Source organism: Bison bison, unplaced genomic scaffold (assembly GCF_000754665.1).
Source record: "Bison bison bison isolate TAMUID 2011002044 unplaced genomic scaffold, Bison_UMD1.0 scf7180017864470, whole genome shotgun sequence".
NCBI classification, from domain to species: Eukaryota; Metazoa; Chordata; class Mammalia; order Artiodactyla; family Bovidae; genus Bison; species Bison bison.
Window position 1 is genome coordinate 3,344,472 of NW_011495031.1, and position 21,585 is coordinate 3,366,056.

General features: G+C 38.9%; 1 protein-coding gene across 1 annotated transcript in view; it reads right to left on the reverse strand.

The window, feature by feature from the left end:
• Window positions 1-21,585, reverse strand: part of PDZRN4 (PDZ domain containing ring finger 4) — a 431,600-nt gene that overhangs the window by 62,795 nt on the left and 347,220 nt on the right. Inside the window, exons 5-6 of the mRNA XM_010860771.1 lie at window positions 13,544-13,800; window positions 10,002-10,104 (exon numbers count right to left, since the gene is read on the reverse strand). Coding sequence (XP_010859073.1) covers window positions 10,002-10,104; window positions 13,544-13,800 — 360 coding nt within the window. The remainder of the gene's footprint in view (window positions 1-10,001; window positions 10,105-13,543; window positions 13,801-21,585) is intronic.

Sequence of the window (21,585 nt, forward strand, 5' to 3'; positions counted from 1 at the left end):
TTCTAGAGACAGATTTAGAACTGGAACCAGACTCCTAGTTTGAATTCCTTCCACTTGATTACATTGCTTCTAAAAGGAACATTAAAATCCTTTCTTTGTCCCTATGTAAACTTCTTTGAAAGCAGAAGTCATCTGAAAATATTATTTGATATGCAAATATTCACCTTAAACACAACCTTTCACAAACACTTTTCACTAATGCAAGAAAATCATCTGAATGTGCATCACTGAGCATCTTCAAACAAAAACTGAATATCAGCATTTTGATAAAATTCATACATGCAGTATAAGGAATCTTCATTTTATATCTAGATTCCTCTTCAAAGAAATGTTCCCTTGGTTACAGTGTTTAATAACCAATTTGGAAGGTTCAAGTTGCTTTTCATTGTTTTCTTAGGAAATTAGGTTTAGTGTTTTCATAATCAGTGAGGCAAAAGACAAATTTTCCTCATATTTGTTTTATGAAATTACATGACCAAATTAACAGCTCAACTAATTTCATTTCTTTCAGTAAAAAATTGAAAAGAATTACAGTAACTTTGATGACTATTTCCAACTTTGTGTCATTTTCTTTCTAGTCATTCATTAAGGAAGACTTTTTTTTTTTTTTAATAGACTCATGACTTAGGAAAATTGTTCAATTTAATAAGATCGGTATTCAAATTGGGAAATTCTGAGTCACCTCTGCTTGGAATATTAGGACAATATAGAATGGGATTACAAAGTCTCAGCCTCCACTAAGGTTCAACAAGTATAAAAACCAGGAAAACCATACAATGTACTGTGCAATAGGACATTTCTGAAAGTGGAAGAGGATGCCATTCATAACTAAATTGAACAGTAGTCATACATGCAGACAGTTTAGGGCAAACCAGGACATCTGATTATCCTAATAAATACTGAACCCTAGTCCATTCTTTACCTATGTAAATTAGCATGTCTATTTGCTAGGGTCCTCCAACTTATAAGTTTGGGGTAAAACATGCAGATTTTCTTTGTTAGAAAGGCAATCAGAAAAATCCAGATTTCCTTCTTTTACAACCTGGTACAAGTGTATGTTAACTGTTTATTCTAACAACCGGATTATTAGTTGAATTATTATGAGAAAAAAAAAAAGACTTTCACAACTCTATTACAAAATTCTCTTCTTCTTTGCCTTCATTTTGTTGTTGATGTTTAGTTGCTAAGTGAAAGTTGCTCAGTCATGTCCGACTCTTTGCGACCCCATGGACTATACAGTCCATGGAATTCTCCAGGCTAGAATACTGGAGTGGGTAGCCTTTCCCTTCTCTATGCAATCTTCCTAACCCAGGGATCAAGCCCAGGTCTCCCACATTGCAGGTGGATTCTTTACCAGCTGAGCCACAAGGGAAGCCCATTTAGTTGCTAAGTCGTGTCCAACTCCATGGGCTGCATGAATTGGCTCAAACCCATGTCCACGGAGTCATACTATCCAACCATCTCATCCTCTGTTGCCCCCTTCTCCTCCTGCCCTCAATCTTTCCCAGCATCAGGGTCTTTTCCAATGAGTTGGCCCTTTGCATCAGGTGGCAAAATTATTGGAGCTTCAGCTGTAGCATTAGTCCGTCCATTGAATATTCAGGGTCAATTTCCTTTAGGATTGACTGGTTTGATCTTTCCTTCATTTATCCCTTTGAATTTGTATTCAGGCTCATAGAATAACACCAGCAGAAATGGTCAATACTTTGTTCACTCATCAAATGCTACTGGGTGGCCTTCATGAACCAGGGCATGTGCTAGACTTTCCAGGTGATATAAAGATAATTAGGAGTGGTCACTTCTATTAAAAATAAAAATCATTTAGAATAAAAATATAAGTACAAAAATCACTATAGCCCAGGGAATCATGACAAAAATATTTATGGAATATCATAGGGGAGTTCATTGATGGGAAAGTGATAGTGAGAAAGGTGTTTCAGGAGTGAAAAAGCCCATAGTAAAGACACAAATAAAGAAAAGCACACTACTAGAGTCTGGAAAAATAGAGCAGTGACAGAGTACAAAGGATCTTCAATGCCACATAGGGTATCTTAGAGTTAATTCAAGGAACAGAGCCCTACAAGATGACAAACAGGGGAGTGAGCCAATAAGAAGCGCATTTAAGAAGGGCTGGTCTGGCAGTGGGGATTGGATGGACTACAGACTATAGACTGGCCCCAGGAGATCAAGAAGTAGCCTGGAGATAAAGGAATGTCTTAGACAAAGGAGGAAACAGTCATGATATAGGACATATAATCCTCAATATATGACAACTGGACGGTTTGGCTGCCATGATTAGGATTTAATGTGATATAACTGACATGGTGAACTGAAGTGAAAATGGTAGTCTCATTACTAGATACCTTACTGAACCAACGCCTGTCTGGCAGAACAACATGTTATCTTAAATGTTCAAATTAATAAAAATATATTCACACTTCATCTAGATTAGTTTTCAATTCAATACAGTTCCCCAAAGAATGAACTTATTAACATGATTTTTAAATGGATGATTTTATTGCTCAAGAGGTAAGTGGTATGAAGTTATTTTAGATATTTTATTAATAATTCTAAAATGGAACTAACAAGTGGAAGGAAATAGATTGGTGAACTGTAAAGCACCCAGTCAATTAAAAAATTCTGAAGATTCTATATTTTCACACTGCACACTATTTTCTCTTTCCCTGATGTCTAACACAACATATGGATACTATATAGTCTGTTTATGAGTTATGTTTTATACCCAAACGCACTCCTGCTATCACTTTTTCAAACTTCATAGTACATTTCTCAGAGACTATACCTGTATGCAGGTCAGAAAGCAACAGTTAGAACTGGACATGGAACAACAGACTGGTTCCAAGTAGGAAAAGGAGTACGTCAAGGCTGTATCGGAGAAGGCAATGGCACCCCACTCCAGTACTCTTGCCTGGAAAATCCCATGGACGGAGGAGCCTGGTAGGCAGCAGTCCACGAGGTTGCTAGGAGTCGGACATGACTGAGCGACTTCACTTTCACTTTTCACTTTCATGCATTGGAGAAGGCAATGGCACCCCACTCCTGTATTCTTGCCTGGAGAATCCCAGGGACAGAGGAGCCTAGTGGGCTGCCATCTATGGGGTCGCACAGAGTCAGACACGACTGAAGCGACTTAGCAGCAGCAGCAAGACTGTATTTTGTCACCCTGCTTATTTAACTTATATGCAGAGTACATCATGAGAAATGCTGGGCTGGAGGAAGCACAAGCTGGAATCAAGACTGCCGGGAGAAATATCAATAACCTCAGATATGCAGAAGACACCACTCTTATGGCAGAAAGTGAAGAAGAAATAAACAGCCTCTTGATGAAAGTGAAAGAGGAGAGTGAAAAAGTTAGCTTAAAACTCAACATTAAGAAAACTAAGATCATGGCATCTGGTCCCATCATTTCATGGCAAATAGATGGAGAAACAGTGGAAACAGTGGCTAAGTTTATCTTGGGGGGCTCCAAATCACTGCAGATGGTGATTGCAGCCATGAAATTAAAAGACGCTTACTCCTTGGAAGGAAAGTTATGACCAACCTAGATAGCATATTAAAAAGCAGAGACATTACTTTGTCAACAAAGATCCGTCTAGTCAAGGCTATGGTTTTTCCAGTGGTCATGTATGGATGTGAGTTTGACTATAAGGAAAGCTGAGCACTGAAGAATTGATGTTTTTGAACTGTGGTGTTGGATAAGACTCTTGAGAGTCCCTTGGACTGCAAGGAGATCCAACCAGTCCATTCTAAAGGAGACCAGTCCTGTTCATTGGAAGGACGGATGTTGAAGCTGAAACTCCAATACTTGGCCACCTGCTGTGAAGAGCTGACTCATTGGAAAAGACTGATGCTGGGAAAGATTGAGGGCAGGAGGAGAAGGGGACGACAGAGAATGAGATGGTTGGATGGCATCACCAGCTCGATGGACATGGGTTTGGGTGCACTCTGGGAGTTGGTGATAGACAGGGAGGCCTGGTGTGCTGCGGTTTATGGGGTCACAAGGAGTTGGACATGACTGAGTGACTGAACTGACTGTAAGAGTCAGAGTTGTTTACTTAGGGAGGCTCTCAGTTCTCTGTCCACTGTGGAGTTTTACAAGCTTGCTTAACTATCCCTTGTTGAAGAACTTACAAACTGGATATAGGAGTGGATTAGAGAACATGTCAAATATGAGATTCTATGAATTTATAATATTATGACTAGAAAAATGAATTTTAATGGAGTCAAAAATCTATTTCATTACATAGTTCTTTTTGTTTCTCCATGTTTTAGCCCTTTCCTTAGAAAGGTTTAACTGAAACAAAAATGGCACTAGGATTAGAACCCCTAACATAAAGGACAAATACCTTTATAATAGCCAAGATATGAAAACAAACTATGTATCAATAGATGAACAGATAAAGAAGGTGTAGTATACATATATATATATATATATGCACATATATATGTATGTGCATAAAATGAACTATCATTCAGCCATGAGAAAGATGGAAATTCTTTCATTTGTGACATAGATAGATTTTGGTATTATGCTAAGTTAAATTAATTAGATAGAGAAAAATAAATATGCATGGTATCACTCATGTGGAATCGAAACAAAACAAAACAAAGTCAAACACAGAAATGGGGTGTAGAAAAAATGGTTGCCAGGGGCTAGGGGGTGAGGTAAATAGGGAGAGCTCAGTAAAACAGAACAAACTTGAAAAAAGAACAAATACCTATTAAAAAGGGAGAGGATATCTGTCATAACTTCATGGTGGTCTTAAGCTTCTTTCCAATTCCCTTGTACAAAAGGTGGAAAGGGACTGCACTGCTCAAAGTTTGGTTCATGGAGACAGCAGTAAGAACCCTCATATATTCCTTCGTCAAATACTGAGTACCAGATTTGAGACAGGTGATAGGATGCAATGATGAACAGGCAGAGAAGGCTTCTGCCCTCACAGACTAGAAAGGAGACATATAGCTCTTACGTATGCACACTAGGGACATTTTTCTGAAAGCTGGCTCACAAATCATGAATCTGCCCAAAAAGATATGATTAAAATCTCACTAATGCTTATTCTCTTGTTAGCTATTTTTTTGAATGAACATGTCTTTGATTCAAAATTCTCTTTTCTTTAACTATGTAAGAGAGAGATTATATACTTAAATTCTCACAAATATTCTGCACATATTCACAGGGATCCAGACCTGGGAAATAAATTTTGCAAAATGACACTTCTCAGCAGAGCACAAGGGTTTACTTACGCTTTGCATAAGAATTGCTAAGAGGTAGCTAATTAATATGCTTAATGCTCTTTCTTGTTTATAGCCCAAGTTGGATTTTCAGTTAACATTATATAGAACTCTGACATGTACTTGTCTTTCTCTCTTTACCATCTGTCCAAGCACATTTCTAAACGCCCTTTCACAGTGATGACAATGTACAGACAAGGGCAACTCTATGAGTACTTAGGCTGTTGGATGTTTCTTCAGCTTATTTTAGGCCAAGGAATAACAACAATTTCAAGTAGCATTTCTAAGTGATGAAAATCACCAGGCTTAGAAATGTTGCTAAAATTACTTGCTTGTTGTGTCTAACATGATATTTTATACTATCAAAATGCTGCACTTATTAATTTTCTGACTTTCCGCTCTCAACATCAAATTTTGAGAGTTGATTGCAAATGCTGCAGAAAATTCAACATCTTCTCTGCCCTCCTGCAACAGCAAACATATCTCTATTAAGAGTTGGACAAAAGAGCTCTATATTTCTCAAAGCCTTTCCCTTTAAATTATTTCTGGTAGAGGCTGGATGTGAGATCTGCCTGTGACTTGCTAAAGGCTATTTATGATTTATTTCAACCTTTAGCTGGCTCTATGAAAGAAAAAAATGAACAAAGTTGAAAATACAGAAAAAGAGTACTTAATCCTCAGTGTTATTTCAGTGAAAGTCAGCACCCTGACTCTTATGAAGGCTGTATTGTGTAAATTTTTATGTTTTTATTTTTTCCCTCAAAGTTAAAATTAAAATCCTTTATCATTTTTAATTAGAAAACAGTGCTATTGTTTTTGAAAAAAGATCAAATTTCAAGCTGTGAGTCTTTTAATAAAGACTGGTCTGCTGAGATTTTTCTGAAGCACTGAGGGGAAATGTAAAACCCAGTCAAATAATTTTCCTGGGGAAAGTGGTGATAGGTCATGGTGAGATATGGGTGTCATTAAAATTTCATAGAGGTCCCTACCCCACCAGAGTCACCATAGCATTGACATACTGACTACAGTATCTCCAAAGACGTGCTTGCTGTCTATCATGGCTCTGAGGGGAGCAGTTACCATCTTTCTATAGAGTAATCTGCGTGTTAGAGAGTCCCTAAATGTGTATTTATAGAGATATTCAGGTCTGTTTTGGTCTATTGGGTCAAAAATTCCCACACTAAAAGTCCCTAAATATGTATCCACAAGATAGATCAGCTTTGGTTCACTGAGTCGATAGTAAGTAGGCCTTTTAAAAAGATGCCTAAATATTAATAATTGCATAGTTTGCTTTCAGCAAGTTCAGAAATGCAGTTCTGTACACTTTGTCTTTTAAGAGTAGATTTATTATGCTAGTTTCAGTGGATGCCAGAAGCTGTGTTTCACTCTGGCCTATGATATTTTGCTTTTAGAAAGTCAGAAGAAGAAAGCCCCCCAGAGCACAGACTATTAAAGCTAGAAGACAAGATGTGGAAGCACGGACACAGGCAGAGCCTCAGGGCAGGGTGAATGCTGCCTTCCAGACCGTTATCTTACCACCGCCTCTGTCATCAGCCAGGTCCCATTCCCCCTTTTTCCTCTCACTGGTAGGCTGGAGACTACTTGCCCACCTTCAAGCTCATTCCAGCATCAGAGGGATCCTGTGAGGACTGCAGAACCCGGCCAGGCTCTCCTTCAGCAACTTTGCATCTCATTGTAAAAGCCAAAGGTCCCTCAAGATATGCCCCTACTCATTCTGAGTTTGCCTCATACTGCTGCCTGTCTATCCCCTTTGCCCGGTCCCCAGAGCACACTGGCCTCTGCTGTACCTGGGCACATCCAGGAGTGGTCCTGCTTTTGGCCCTTCGTATCCATGCTTGCCCTCTGTTCTATCTGGAAGGCTGCTCTCTCAGAATCCACGTGGCTAGTTCTCTTCAGGTCTCGTAAGAGAGCAGCCCTCCCTGACCACCTGTATGAGAGAGCAACACCTCATCCCAAAACCATGCATTTCCTTCCTCTGTCACCCAAACTGCTTGTTCTCCACGAGGACTTAATCACCATCTGATATAATGCATCTTCACTTGTTTTCTGCCCATCTCTGTCCCCTAAAGGTTAAGCTCCACTGGAGTAAAGGCTTTATCAATCCTAAATAAAAACCTAGATAAAAACCTGGCATCTTTTTTAACTGCTCATTAAATATTTATGGTACAACTGAACAAAAACAGATGAAAAGGAGTCATATCTCTACTTTCCCAATTGCCTATCAATGTGTTTTCATTTTTAAGCTGAAGAGGAATGAGTATCTCTTTCTGAGAAGAAGTCCTCTGTTTGACCATTAGACCTCAGGTTCCCATAATACTCTCTGAGTGGCATAAAACTGGTCCTTCTTGAAGGACCATGGCATTCTCTGCCTCCCCCCAACTTCTGGGTTATTAACAGAGTTTCTGGAGAAGCTGGGATCATCTGAGCTAGTCACAGAAACACTGGACCAGTCTGCTTCTAAGTGTAATAGCATGTAAAGGCAGCATTTCTAAATCTCCCCCCACTTAATGTGGCGAGCACAGTCAGCTCTGGTGATAGCAGTGGGCTCACTAGGTCTCACAGTCCCATCTGACGCAATCAAGAGGGATGGTGTGTGACACTGCCATGTTAGTGTAACACACTGTGAGGTATAGAGTAGAATCACTCTCTTCTAAAGTTGGTCCATTATCCTTGGGTCTTCCCCAGTGCCTCCACTCCCCCATTAGCCATGCAGATATTCTCAACTGTACCCTTCCTCCTGACCGAAGCCTGTCACAGTAACTTATTCCTTATTTAAATTTCACTGGAACATTCTTTATTTCAATAACTCAGAAAGGTGCCTTTGGCAAGAGAATCACAGCTGACAGCCAAGTAATGACTAGGATTCTGTGATTAGTTCAGATTACAGGCTACAGAAGACCTGTCTGAGCATTTACCACTGTCATCACACCGATGCTGGCCTCTATTAGGGGTTGACATTGGTTGGAAAAGAGGATGTGGTTCAGCTAGAGTAAGCACTAGAGAATCTGACTGTATTGTAATAGTCAATGACATGCTAATTATTGAAAATAATTTTTACTGTGACTCTGCTTAGCCTAAGCAAGTCTCTCTCCCATACCCTTCCCTAGCACACAGATGTATTTTATTTATTTATTTATTTTTAATTTTATTTTTAAACTTTACATAATTGTATTAGTTTTGCCAAATATCAGATGTATTTTAATAAAGGTTTAAGGCACAAACTAAATAAAAAGTTGAAGTGATCTAGATAATTCCATCCCCCAAACCCAAAGCAATTAATTAACTGAAAGAAAGACATCGTTTAATCTTGAATTATTTGGATAAGTGACTCAACTTTGTAATTTATTTTGCATGAATAGGCAAAACTTAATGGATATTTCAGTGTATATCAGTACTTGAGGATTTATAAAACTTTTCAATCAAATTAATGGAGAGGGGGGATAAGTAATTAATGTGAACAAAAATGACAAAACCATTTACTCAGATATTGGGTATCATTGCACACTCTTCCAAATTCTGGCTGAAAAGAAATAATGATTTCTGTAATCCCCAGCAATGACTTTTGGAGGGAGCTTTCAAATAAATGTCTATTTGCTTTAGGTGAGCTTCACTGAATTGGCCTTATTTAATTTCAGATCCTCCTAAGGGAAGAGATTTCAGGATTTCCTGGTTGTAAAATGGAAGAGAACATTTTGCTGAACTTGTATGACATCATCTAAAGCATTAAAAGGGCAGATAATCATGACTTCTTTGCTGTTTACCAAAGCTTCTTTATGCCCTCAATCTACTTTATTTCCAAATGTCAGAGTAGTCTGAAACCTTTCAAAGATTCATGGACTGCAGAAACTGAGGAAATACTAGGATGAATCCTTTAACTTTTGTGCAAACTTTTAAGTAATTAATAGACAGGTTTTGGAAATTATTTCATATCATAGTACACACACTCTAACATGTACTATGTAAAGGTTAAACATGGTTTAACAACAAAGGACATGAGGTCATCTCTCTTTCTAGAAAGTCAGGGAAAATATTCTTTAAAGTACTTGAGTCATAAATAAAAAGAATATTGAGTTTTTGAAGTGAAGTTGTTCAGTCATGTCTGACTCTTTGCGACCCCATGGACTGTAGCCTACCAGGCTCCTCTGTCCATGGGATTTTCCAGGCAAGAGTACTGGAGTGGAGTGCCATTTCCTTCTCCAGGGGATCTTCCTGACTCAGGGATTGAACCCAGGTCTCCCACTTTATAGACAGACACTTTACCGTCTGAGCCAATAGGGAAGTCATAAATAAAAAGAATATTGAGTTTGTGAAGGGGAATACAAATAATATAAAATTTAGTTTATCAATTAAAATAAAAGTACTACAGAATGAATAAAAATAGTAAACATAGTCTTGGTTTTAAATATAATTTCCTTTCCAAACTCTACTTGAAATTCTCTTATATTACAAAAAGAAGAAAAAAAATGTAGCTTCCATAATACTATTTATACAAAGCAACAAAAATGTGAGCAAATTATTTTCAGGTTTATATTATCAAAATGTTTTCCAATACACATAAAATACTAGACACCAAATAGCTGAAACAAATATTTAAAAGCTCTTAGCTTAGATATATAATAGATAAAATATGTCTTATAGTAATAAATTAATTTTTTCTTTGTTATGCAAAACCCCTCAACCATAACTTCATGGAAAAGTGTAAAGTGGTGTGAAAATGATCTTACCTCATATTCAAAGTCCTCTGTTCTGTCTGGATCAGCAGGCAAGCTGGAAAGATACTCATTGTCCTCATAAAATTCATGCTCCATCGGATGGAGAGAATGGCAGCTGTGGGGAATGTAGCAATATGATAGAAATGGATCAAAAGGGTTGTTCTCAAGATTAAAAAAAGACATTAGGATTTCACTTTAGTTTTCTCTGCTCACCAATAAGACCTATAGTGATCTAGCCTTTAAATGAACTACAGCTCAGAAAGAACAATTGCTTTTCTTTCTCCCTTTATATGAAATCCATCAATTTGATTTTCTGAGAGAATACCAAGATAATGGCTCATTGTCAGAGCTTCATTTTGTGAAGGGGCAGATGTGCCCTCTATCCTGGCAATGGTGCCATATTGATACTCTGGCTGCCTTCCATTCCATCCAGTGGACTTGATACATAGATGGGTGTGTGGCTTTTGAGACTGCAGTCTGCCCAAAGGTGGGTATTTTGTAATAAAGTACTACCAATTTCATAATTACAGCCTCAAACTGTTTCTTAAATTTGATTTTAAAAGCTCATACAGTCAGTCTTCTGAATGCATGGGTTCTGTATTTTTTTTCAATTAACCATGGATCAAAAAATCAAGTCTGAAGTTAGTTGAATCCTTAAATGCAGAATCCACAGATGTGGGAGTGAAGTGGGGATTGTATTTTTCAGTCTGTAAATTGTACTCACATTGCCTCCATTTCTTGAGACTTTCTTCCTCATTCTCCCTCATAACCCACATACACAAACACTAAAGAATGTTCACGGTGATAACTCACTGGAAACCCCTATAAACCATAGAGTTTCATAATCCTTTTAGAAAACATCTTGGGACAGAGAACTGATAAAGTAAAGGAAATGAAGGGGTTCCAGGACACTGTGTATGACTTTTATGTATCCATTAACTTTTGGGAAATGTTTTAAATAATTCATAGTAGTGCTTTCAAATTACTATATGCCATGATGTATACATTATACAATATGAAGCTGTGTGTGTGTGTGTGTGTGGCTCAGTTGCTTGGTTGTGTCCTACTTTTTTGTAACCGTTTGGACTGTTGTCCACCAGGCTCCTCTGCCCATGGAATTTTCTAGGCAAGAATACTGGAATGAGGTGTCACTTCCTCGCCCAAGGGATCTTCATGACCCAGGAATAGAGCCTACATCTTTTGCGTCTCTTGCATTGGCAGGTGTATTCTTTACCACTGGCACGACCTGGGAAGCCCAATGTGAAAGCTAAGCATAGTTTAGCAGCAAAGGGCATGAGGTTCTCTACGAGAATTTCTAAGTCAGTGAAAGAAGCCTATGTGAAATTAACCAAGGTGCCTTCAGGAAAGGTCTCTAAGTCCATTTTGAACACTACGACAAAAATGAACTTTGTAGTATAAATTAGTCCCCTTATCTATTAACAGCTGAAAAGCCGGAAAGATCCATCCTGGTACCTCACAGGATCAGTGTAAATACTCTACCAGACTCTTCTTACTGTTCTCTAATTTGGGCCCAAATAGCAAAAGCAGTGCAGGCAGCATCTTGCTCGCTGGTCTAAGAGCTTAACCCTGGACTGGTTTTGAGAAGCCCATTCCTACTGCTTAAACATCATAACCTGCTGTTTGGAGCAGCTGATGTGTTTTCTTGGTCCTTGAATTATTGAAAAAGGAGGCCTGCTGTGAAGGACACCTTCCTGATACTTGAGTACGCATTTACTGAGTATCTACAAGATGCCAGGCCCTATGCCAATCGCTGGAAATTGGTTGGGCACAAAACCCAATTATTGTCCTATTAATTGGGTAGAGCAGCAAAGTGGGGATTTTAATACAGTGTGATAATTAAGGGGAAAATAGAGAAGCTATGAGAGCACCTACCAAGGGGTCAAATGCCTTAGGTTCAGAAGCCTGACCCTATCACTTCCTTTTGTGTGACCTTGACAAATTCCTTAACATTTTTTCCTCATCTGTGACATGGGCATGGTAATAATGTAATGTGCTCACTCAGGAGACTTTTATGAGGAATATTATCTAAAACATGTTAAGTTAGCTAGTAAATGTTAACTATTATTCATTCAAGAATGTATTTGTTGGATGGCTACTCTGCATCAGGCTGTACAAATGAATATTATTTGTTCTTTTGTTTGTGTGTTTTTCATTTCCCTTCTAGAATATAAGCTCCAGGAGGTAGTGGCTTTGTTTTTGTTACCAGTTTTCTGCCCAGGACCGAGTTCTAGTGCCTGACACAAGGGGCTATTTAATAAATAAGGGATACATGACTAGAATCATAGGTCAGACAGACAGAGGCCCTGCCCACCTAGAAACATAAGGTTTCAAGAAGTGGTGCACATGGTGCCCACCAGTCCAGGTTCGATGCACGATACTGGATGCTTGGGGCTAGTGCACTGGGACGACCCAGAGGGATGGTATGGGGAGGGAGGAGGGAGGAGGGTTCAGGATGGGGAACACATGTATACCTGTGGCGGATTCATTTTGGTATTTGGCAAAACTAATACAATTATGTAAAGTTTAAAAATAAAATTAAATTAAAAAAAATTGCTTAGGGAGATTTCTGAAAAGTTCGAATGCCTATATTTTGGCCTAAGGTAGGACTGAGCCAGGCACTGCATTTATTCTGCTTTTCAAAGTTCCCAAGTGACTTTAATGCACATATGTGAATCACTGAGATGGACTTAATAGAAGACACTAAAGGGCAGGCAGGTGTCATGACCAGGTCTACATTTTACTAAATGGAACATGGATTGCAACAGGCAATGAACATGAAGCCAACAGAGAGTTCTGCTCTTATATAACAAGCTCTCAATCATTTTTGAATATTTGCTTAAAAACTCACAGAAAAAAATGTGTGGGGCCAAACAGACTTCCAAAATGGCACAGGTAGGATTATTTGAGTAAAATAGCTGTAACAGCCTTTAACTCAGGTAAAAACTAGGAAGAAATATTCGTTTAATAGTTCTTTATTTTGTAGCTCTATATACTTCCTCTCAGACAGCCAGGACCTTTGGTTTACATCTCAATATATCGGGTAATTGCTTCCTGCAGAGAATTGCACCTTAATAAAGTGAATTTCCTAGCTTCTTCAAAGAAGAGAGAAAAAAAAAAGAACGAGAGCAAGGCAACCCACAAAGGAGGACAGAGTGCCAACATGCTGCTTCTAGGTCTGTCTTAATAAGGTTTTTGGCAACTTCAGTGAGAAAATCTATTTCCCTGACCTGTGCTTGTGAGCTGTGCGAGGTTTGTGATGACTGAAACTATGAAGATGAACTAATCAGAGCCAGACTTTCTCACTGCATCTCAGCAAGTAGGATTCCTAAGCTGAAACAATTATGTGGGTCAGGAAAGGGAGGAGTAAGACAACCGAGCACTAATTGTATGGAGACACAATCACAGATATTTTCCAAACAGAACTGAGAGCTTGTCTCTGTAACTGTTAACTTGCTACGGTGCCTGATTCTTTCCAACATCTACTTTCAATGACAAATGACAACAGATAAGGCTCTAGTATAAAAGAAAAATACCTGTCTGAGAGCAGAAATGGACAGATGTCAGGCACTGGAGGGGTGGGTGGCCTAAGTTTGGCCAGGGCCATTATATGTTCAAAGGTGATGTCCGTCTGAGTGCTGGCATTCATGAGTCGCACTTCTGGGGCTGTCCCATAGGCTGGTTTACTGAGAGGTGTTCGCCTTAGCACCTGGACCACGATAGGCTCCTTGGCATTTCGAAAAGCTTCCACTGCCTCTTCATGGGTAGCCTTTGAGAGATCCTTCCCATTGACCTGCAAAGATGAAAGGGCATTGCTCACCTCAGAGGAAAGAACAGAGAGACTGTCATGATAGATTAATAAAAGGTGGGCAGGGGAGGTTTAAACAAGCTCTGCTATGAATTTTGTGAAGGAATACTTAATCAGACATTGACATTTACTGAACTATTCACCAACAGGAGAAAGTGATGGAAACTAGGAAAACAGTTATTTCTTATATCTTTACAAAGCACACCATCAGAATTATTAGTAAAGATTTCAAACCATAAGCCTCAAAACCATAAGCCTCAAACCATAAGCCTCAAAACATAAGCCTCAGAAAATGATTAAAATCTTTAGCTAGGTAGAAATGGTAAGTATATCTTTTTAAAAAAATGATCTATCAATCTTTTGGTGGAATTTTCAATATTTAATTAGTCTTGTGGTTGTTTGGTCTCTAAGCCATGTCTGACTCTTGCAACCCCATGGACTGTAGCCTGCCAGGCTCTTCTGGCCATGGGATTTCCCAAGCAAAAATATTGGAGTGGGTTGCCATTTTCTTCTCCAGGATCGTCCAATCCAGGGATCGAACCCACATCTGTTGCGTTGGCAGGTGGATTCTTTACCACTGAGTCACCAGAGAGGCCCTTAATTAGTCATACTGACTTGCACTATAATTTCTGTCAGATTTATTTTATACTCATCATTTTTATCCAAGACCATGTTACTGCTCATGTGCATGTTATTCTAAGTCCTTGCCATTCACAGTATGGTTTGTGAACCAGCAGCATAAGAGATTAGAAATGCAGAATCCCTGGCCATACCCCAGACCTGCTAAATGAGAACTGGCATTTTCACAAGATTCCTGCTGATTTACATGTACAAGAAAGGAGCACTGCTCTAAAACACCTCTGAGAGAGTATGCCATGTCCCTTTGCCTCCTCACCTGTATTCATCTATACCAATTTATGACTCTCCAATGTAGCCTGGACATAACAGAGGAAGAGGGGGTGTTTGCCCTTTCCTTCCATCACTGCTTCTCAGTTGGGCCAACCATTGGCATTTGGGGGATAAACATTTTTCTTTAAGTGACACTCTCTCATGACTGCTTTTTAAGGGCCAGTGATATTTCCCCACCTTTGTGGTGCCCAAAACACCCACAGGCTTTTCTGATTACCCTCTTGAGAGGTAGTACAGAGACTGCTCTCAAATTGTCATCAATTTATTCCCCTAACTTGGGTTCTAATAACATAGCCTCTTAGTGGAAGTTGTGTTTTCATAAACAGCTATTGAATCCTAAAAGAAAGTCAAAACTCCCACCCAAATGAACCAATAATGTTGGCTTTTTCAAATAGGAAGAGATACTTTGGAGTACAGTACTGTGCTCAAAACCCCTGAAATTATACCATTTCTGGACAACTAAACCACTCATCTGCTGGTGAGGCTCTAATAGCTGCTGCTGCTTAGTCGCTTCAGTCGTGTCCGACTCTATGCGACCCCATAGACGGCAGCCCACCAGGCTCCCCCGTCCCTGGGATTATCCAGGCAAGAATACTGGACTGGGTTGCCATTTCCTTCTCCGATGCATGAAAGTGAAAAGTGAAAGTGAAGTCGCTCAGTCATGCCCGACTCTTAGCGACCCCATGGACTGCAGCCTACCAGGCTCCTCCGCCCATGGGAGTTTCCAGGCAAGAGTACTGGAGTGGGGTGCCGTCCAGTTCAGTTCAGTTCAGTTCAGTGCCATTGCTGCACCAGCAAATCTTTAGAGATCCCTGGAAGCCTTCAAAAGACACAAAGGGAATCACTGAGTTGCAGCCAGCAAGAGATTGCTGACATTCAAATGAGCACACTTTCTCCAAGTAGAGAAAGAATATGTGCATGCTCAGAGCGAATGTGGGGTAAATGATACAGTGCTAGGTGGAAATTGTCATGTCATGTAGAGATAGGCTTAATGACCTGGATGAGCTAATTTACTCAATTGACCCTGAAAAAGTTAATGTGCCTTCAGAAATTGAGCAATTAAGTTTCCTCACCAGCACCATATGACCCAGTACAGTTCCTGAATAACTAGTAAGAAACTTCAGTTGGAGATTTGGGTGTTTACCTACCAATGTGCATAGTCATTAATTTTCTCCATGAACTAGAACATTACCACTGACTTTTCACTGGTATAACTTTGGAATGGCTTGATGACTTTGGGCATATGGGGCAATATGAACACAGTACATCTACTAACTGGCACTCATTCTTTTAGCATTTTCAGATGACAGGCACTCTGGAGAGGACACTACTCCTGAAGACCTGTAGTCAGCAAGTGGTAAGAGAAGTTCCAGGGTGGAAAAGTACAAACTGAAATCTGGCTTTTTGTGTTGAAGACCATCATCCTCTGTCTCTTCTTATGGTCAGTGTTTACTAACTCCAGAATTATGGAAGATGATCCAGTGGTAGAGAGACTGTTCCGTCATAATCTACGTGATATGGAAGAATTGCCCTTTTATCCACATATTTCCTGCTTCATGGTGTCCCTTCAACTGAGTGAATATTCATTTGTGCAAGATTTCATACCTTTACCTCTCTGAAAAGAACTCTTGGTCATAATCTATTATCAGGTATTCAAAACCTACTGGAACAATGTCAATAATGCTATCTTTTCCTATAAGCATTGTATCTAGAGTAACTCCTAACAATGGCAGAATGAAAGTGTTCTTTTTGAAGGAACTTTAAACATTATCTGAAGGTAAATGGAAAATAATTTGTGGCCATGGTTTCTTGCAGTCATACATGAAATCCTGCATGTGTGTGTGCTAAGTCATTTCAGTCATGTCCAACTCTTTGTGACTCTCTGGACCATAGCCTGCCGGGTTCCTCTGTCCATGGTATTCGCCAGGCAAGAATACTGGTGTGGGTTGCCATGCCCTCTTCCAGAGAATCTTCCTAACCCAGGGATCGAACCCTCATCCCTTATGTCTTCTGCGTTGACAGTAGGTTCTTTGCCACTAGCACCGCCTGGGAAGCCCACATGCTGCTGCTGCTGCTGCTAAGTCGCTTCAGTCGTGTCCGACTCTGTGTGATGCTACAGACGGCAGCCCACCAGCCTCCTCCATCCCTGGGATTTTCCAGGCAAAACACTGGAGTGGGTTGCCATTTCCTTCTCCAATGCATGCATGCATGCTAAGTTGCCTCAGTCGTGTCAGACTCTGTGCGACCCTATAGACAGCAGCTCACCAGGCTCCTCTGTCCACAGGATTCTCTAGGCAAGAATATTGGAGTGGGTTGCCATTTCCTTCTCCAGAGGAAGCCCACATGAAATCCTACTAATGCATAAGTTGTATGTTATTAAATAGTGAAGAAATGCCATTATTCTATGTCTTCCCCAAGGTGGCTCAGTACCCTGCCTACAATCTCGTCTTGAGACTCCTTTGTTTCTTACTTGTTTTAGTGATCTTCAAAGAAATAATAATTTTAAAAAGTAAGTTCCTTAATGATAAAGATTATTTATCTTATGCTCCTATAAGTGAAGTAAAATCATTTTTGCTAAGTTCAGAAAAGTATAAAAAAATTGCAGAAACAAAAAATTACTGGAGAGTATTTTAGCCTGTGAAATTATTAGTTCTTATCATAATACTTAGTATATGCAGACAATATTAGCATTCATACAGCAAGATCAATAGCTATTGATTCTAAGACCTGTACATTCATTCATTTACAACCATGGCATTTATATGCAAAATTAATTTTTTGCTTTATGGACAATGAATACAATCTTAAAAAAGGACAGTCAATATAATCTCAAATATCTTACTTCCCTATTGGGAATGCTCTTTTCTTCTGGTTATCATGCAGCTGACCCCTATTTTCATAAGCTATTTAATATCTCTCAAAGTAAAGAAGTCTATGACCTTTAAAGGCTCAGTATACTGCCCCATGTGATCCCTTAGAAAATGTAAGCGCTGATGATACGAAATACTCTTTTTTTCACTTCACTTGAAGTTCATCAACATACTGTTAGCCTATCAAAAGGTCACTGTAAGTTATGCCTTTCAAAATAGAAAAAAAAGAAGAGTTTAACTGGCATTTTCTGGCAGTTCCTTTACTCAGTTATCATTAGTTACAACTAGGGAGAATAATAATTTTGAAAGAATATCTGAAATTTTAATCCTGTAGAAAGTTTTGAAGTAAATTAACAAATAAATTAATAGCAAAACTGTATTTTCCATGTGGTTAGATACTAAACCAACAAAATATTTGGTATTTCATAGTGCCATATTGTTATCCTTTTATTTATTTTCCATCATATTCTTTCCTTCCCTCCTTCCTTCCTTCTTCCTCTCTATCTCAATCTTGGTTTTGTATGGACAATATGTGTGAAATGAAATTGGAGAAGGAAAATTCAGCTATTAATGGCATTCCAGTTAATACAGGTAGTTAAGAGTGCTGATCCAAACTGTTCTAGGTGCCTAATCAATGGAAAGAAGCAAGTGGTAGAAGTTGATTTTCAGGAGGAAAAACTGGGTGAAGAGTGTTGGGAGCAAAATTTATGGGAGGAAAGGTAATTTGAAAATTAAGATATACCCATGTATTACAGGGTGTGGGTTTGAAGAGTACATGCAGAAGGCTGATGATTTGATTTAAGCATGGTGTAGAGAAAGAGACCTTTTTCTAAAGTGGTTGTTAATGAAATGAGTGAGAGGTTAGAGCGTCCTAATAAACATGAGAAGTATATGAGATAATTCCCTCTATTACTATATATATTACTCTATTACATCTGGCTTTTTGATAACTGTGGACAAAACTGATTTGTTTATAAAGCTACCTAGCAACTTGAGTAAAACTGAAAAGACTCATGTAATTGCTCTCTGATAAGAAGCTCACAGCCCCAGAGTGGAGCAACGGGACTCTGAAATGGTGATTAAGTCACCTGACTTGAGATAAATGAAAAACCAGGCACAATATTGATAAAGAAGATTATCAGAATTGGTAATAGCATAAAAGAGGAAAGGAAGATGCTAATGATAGAAGTTCTTGAAGAAACAGAGATGTGGTTATCCTTAAGAAGAAAAACAGATTTGGGATTGGAAGCAAGTGTAAAGAGGAGCCTTAATCATGCCAAACTTGGAACAGTTCTACCAAATGTTCAGTGACTAAAAGAAATCCTAACCATGGGAAACCCTTTCCAGAGAGGATCTTCCTCCTTCCTGCACTTACTTTATCAATTTAGTTGATATGTTGAAAATATATACACATTTTTACAGATATGAAAAAATAAATGTCTTGCTTCTAAAAAATTATTTTCCATTATATTGATACAGGGAAGTGAATAGGAGACAAGTAGTCACTTTTCAGCAAGCAATGCAAAAGAACTGAGAATCCATTTGTTGTGGCAGATGGGCTAATTAATCCATAAGCAATTTGTGAATGTTAAGTAAAAAATATAGCTTTTCATATGTAAACCAAATCACGCTATCATTTGGTGAAGCTTCTGTTTAACTAAAAATCAATCTACTCTTTTGGATAAACTGAAAAATCTGGGCCACTTGTCAACAACCTCCCCAGAGTGACTGGTGGCCTCAGCTTGTATGTGAGCTCTTCTGCTTTGATTATTCCTCCAAATCCAGCCACATGCACAATTTTCTTGAGTGTCAGAAAACAAACAGGCTTTTCTTTTTTCCAAAGCGCAAACAAGGGCATGAATGACAAAATCATCCTGGTGCGATTTCATTTCCAAGGTCAGCTGTTTGGGACAATGAGGGTTTCCAAACCTCTGTGCCTCTTACAGAAACTAAGGGCTTTTAAGTATCTCTACCTTTCATGAGATCATACATATAAGAATACTCAGTAGAAGAGGTGCAGAATACCAAAGATTATGTACAATTTCAAGTGGAGAATAAGCAAACATAAAACACTTAAATACTGTTTTTTAATGTTTATAAAATTTATTTTTTCATTCATTCATTCATTTATTTTCAGCATTATGGAGATACAGATAACAACATTATAAGATGTACACTACCATGTACATTGACATGTACATGGTAGTGATTTGATATATGTATGTATTGTGAAAGGATTCCAAATAACTAATTAACACATTTATCATTCAATTAATTAATTATATTTTCTTTAGGTGAGAACATTTAAATTCTATTTGCTTAGCAAATTTCAATTATATAATACAGTGTTATCAACTACAGTCACTATTTTTACTTTAGATCCTCAGATCTGAGTGTTGTAATTCTGGTTGGGCATGACAGTTTACAAGAACTCTCACCCTCACGAATAACTATGAAATTAATTTTGATTAGAATCCCTATGTGATTGCTGATCAAATTCTCTGATAATTATGGGGGTGTTATAAAAACAGAGCCTAATAATATTTTATGTAAGAAAAAAGCAATATTTAAATTGCTGCTAAAATGTTTGGTATGAAAGGAATTTAAAATAATCCAAATTCATTAAAACACTTGGTATATACAATCTGTAAATCAGTTTTAAAGAATTTAAGCATATCGCCTTTTTCTAAACTTGGAATGTTTGATTCTAGATGGACATCTGTTATGTAAATTGAGGACAGCATAGCATAAGAAATATTTATAGCAAAAAGAACTCACAGAAAAGGAATTGTGCAACATGTTATGAAGAAAATCTTGTGAGATTGAATAAACTTAATTTTGAAACATTTAAAAAATATTGTCAATGAACAAAACATTGGTAGGCCTGTGATAATCATATTTTAGAAAGTGAGAAAGTAAAAAATGTTATGTTGCATCAAATCAAAAGTCTGTGTGGTTCAGTGTTCTTTTGATAGTGCTGTTGTCAGATTTGGGGAAGAGAATATGGTAATTATCACACAGGTGCTAATGAGCAGACTTATTCAGAAGTGATCCTGGGGCTCCTTCTGTCTTGCCTGGACTGCAGGGTGGTAGCTTCATTTTCCTGGTGTGTGAGGTCTTGCAGCTTCCCTTGAGCTCCAAAGGCTCCCCAGTGTTGGTTAGCTGGCTTTCCCAGAAAATGGAGATAACTGACTTCTAACTCAGACAGCCTAAATCTCCTGTGTTTTCCTCCTGACAACATGACCCTAAGAGAGCAACAGCAGGGTGGGGTCTCTCCACTAGAATACAGACCCACTGTATGTCCAAGAGTTCCAGGTCTCCGTGTGCTGCTGACCCCTGACTTGTATGTTTTCCCAAAAGAGACTGTGTTGTGCTTTCTGTGCTATGCTTTGTTGCTCAGTGATGTCTGACTCTTTGCCACCCCATGGACAGCAGTCCACCAGGCTTCTCTGTCCTTGGGGATTCTCCAGGCAGGAATATTGGAGTGGGTTGCCATGCCCTCCTCCAGGGGATCTTCCCAACCCAGGGATCAAACCCAGGTTTCCTGCATTGCAGGTGAATTCTTTAGTGACTGAGCTACCAGGTAGTCAATAGAGACTATAGTCTAACCTCAGAGAAGGCAATGGCACCCCACTCCAGAAGTCTTGCCTGGAAACTCCCATGGACGGAGGAGCCTGATAGGCTGCAGTCCATGGGGTCGCTAAGAGTCGGACACGACTGAGCGACTTCACTTTCACTTTTCACTTCCATGCATTGGAGAAGGAAATGGCAACCCACTCCAGTGTTCTTGTCTGGAGAATCCCAGGGATGGGGGAGCCTGGTGGGCTGCCATCTATGGGGTTGCACAGAGTCGGACACGACTGAAGTGACTTAGCAAATAGTCTAACCTAGAACTTGCAACAGTGCAGAATTTGCCCTATCAACCCTGTGTGACACACATTTACAACATAAAGAACTGAATTTATTCAAAATACTTCTACATGTAACATAT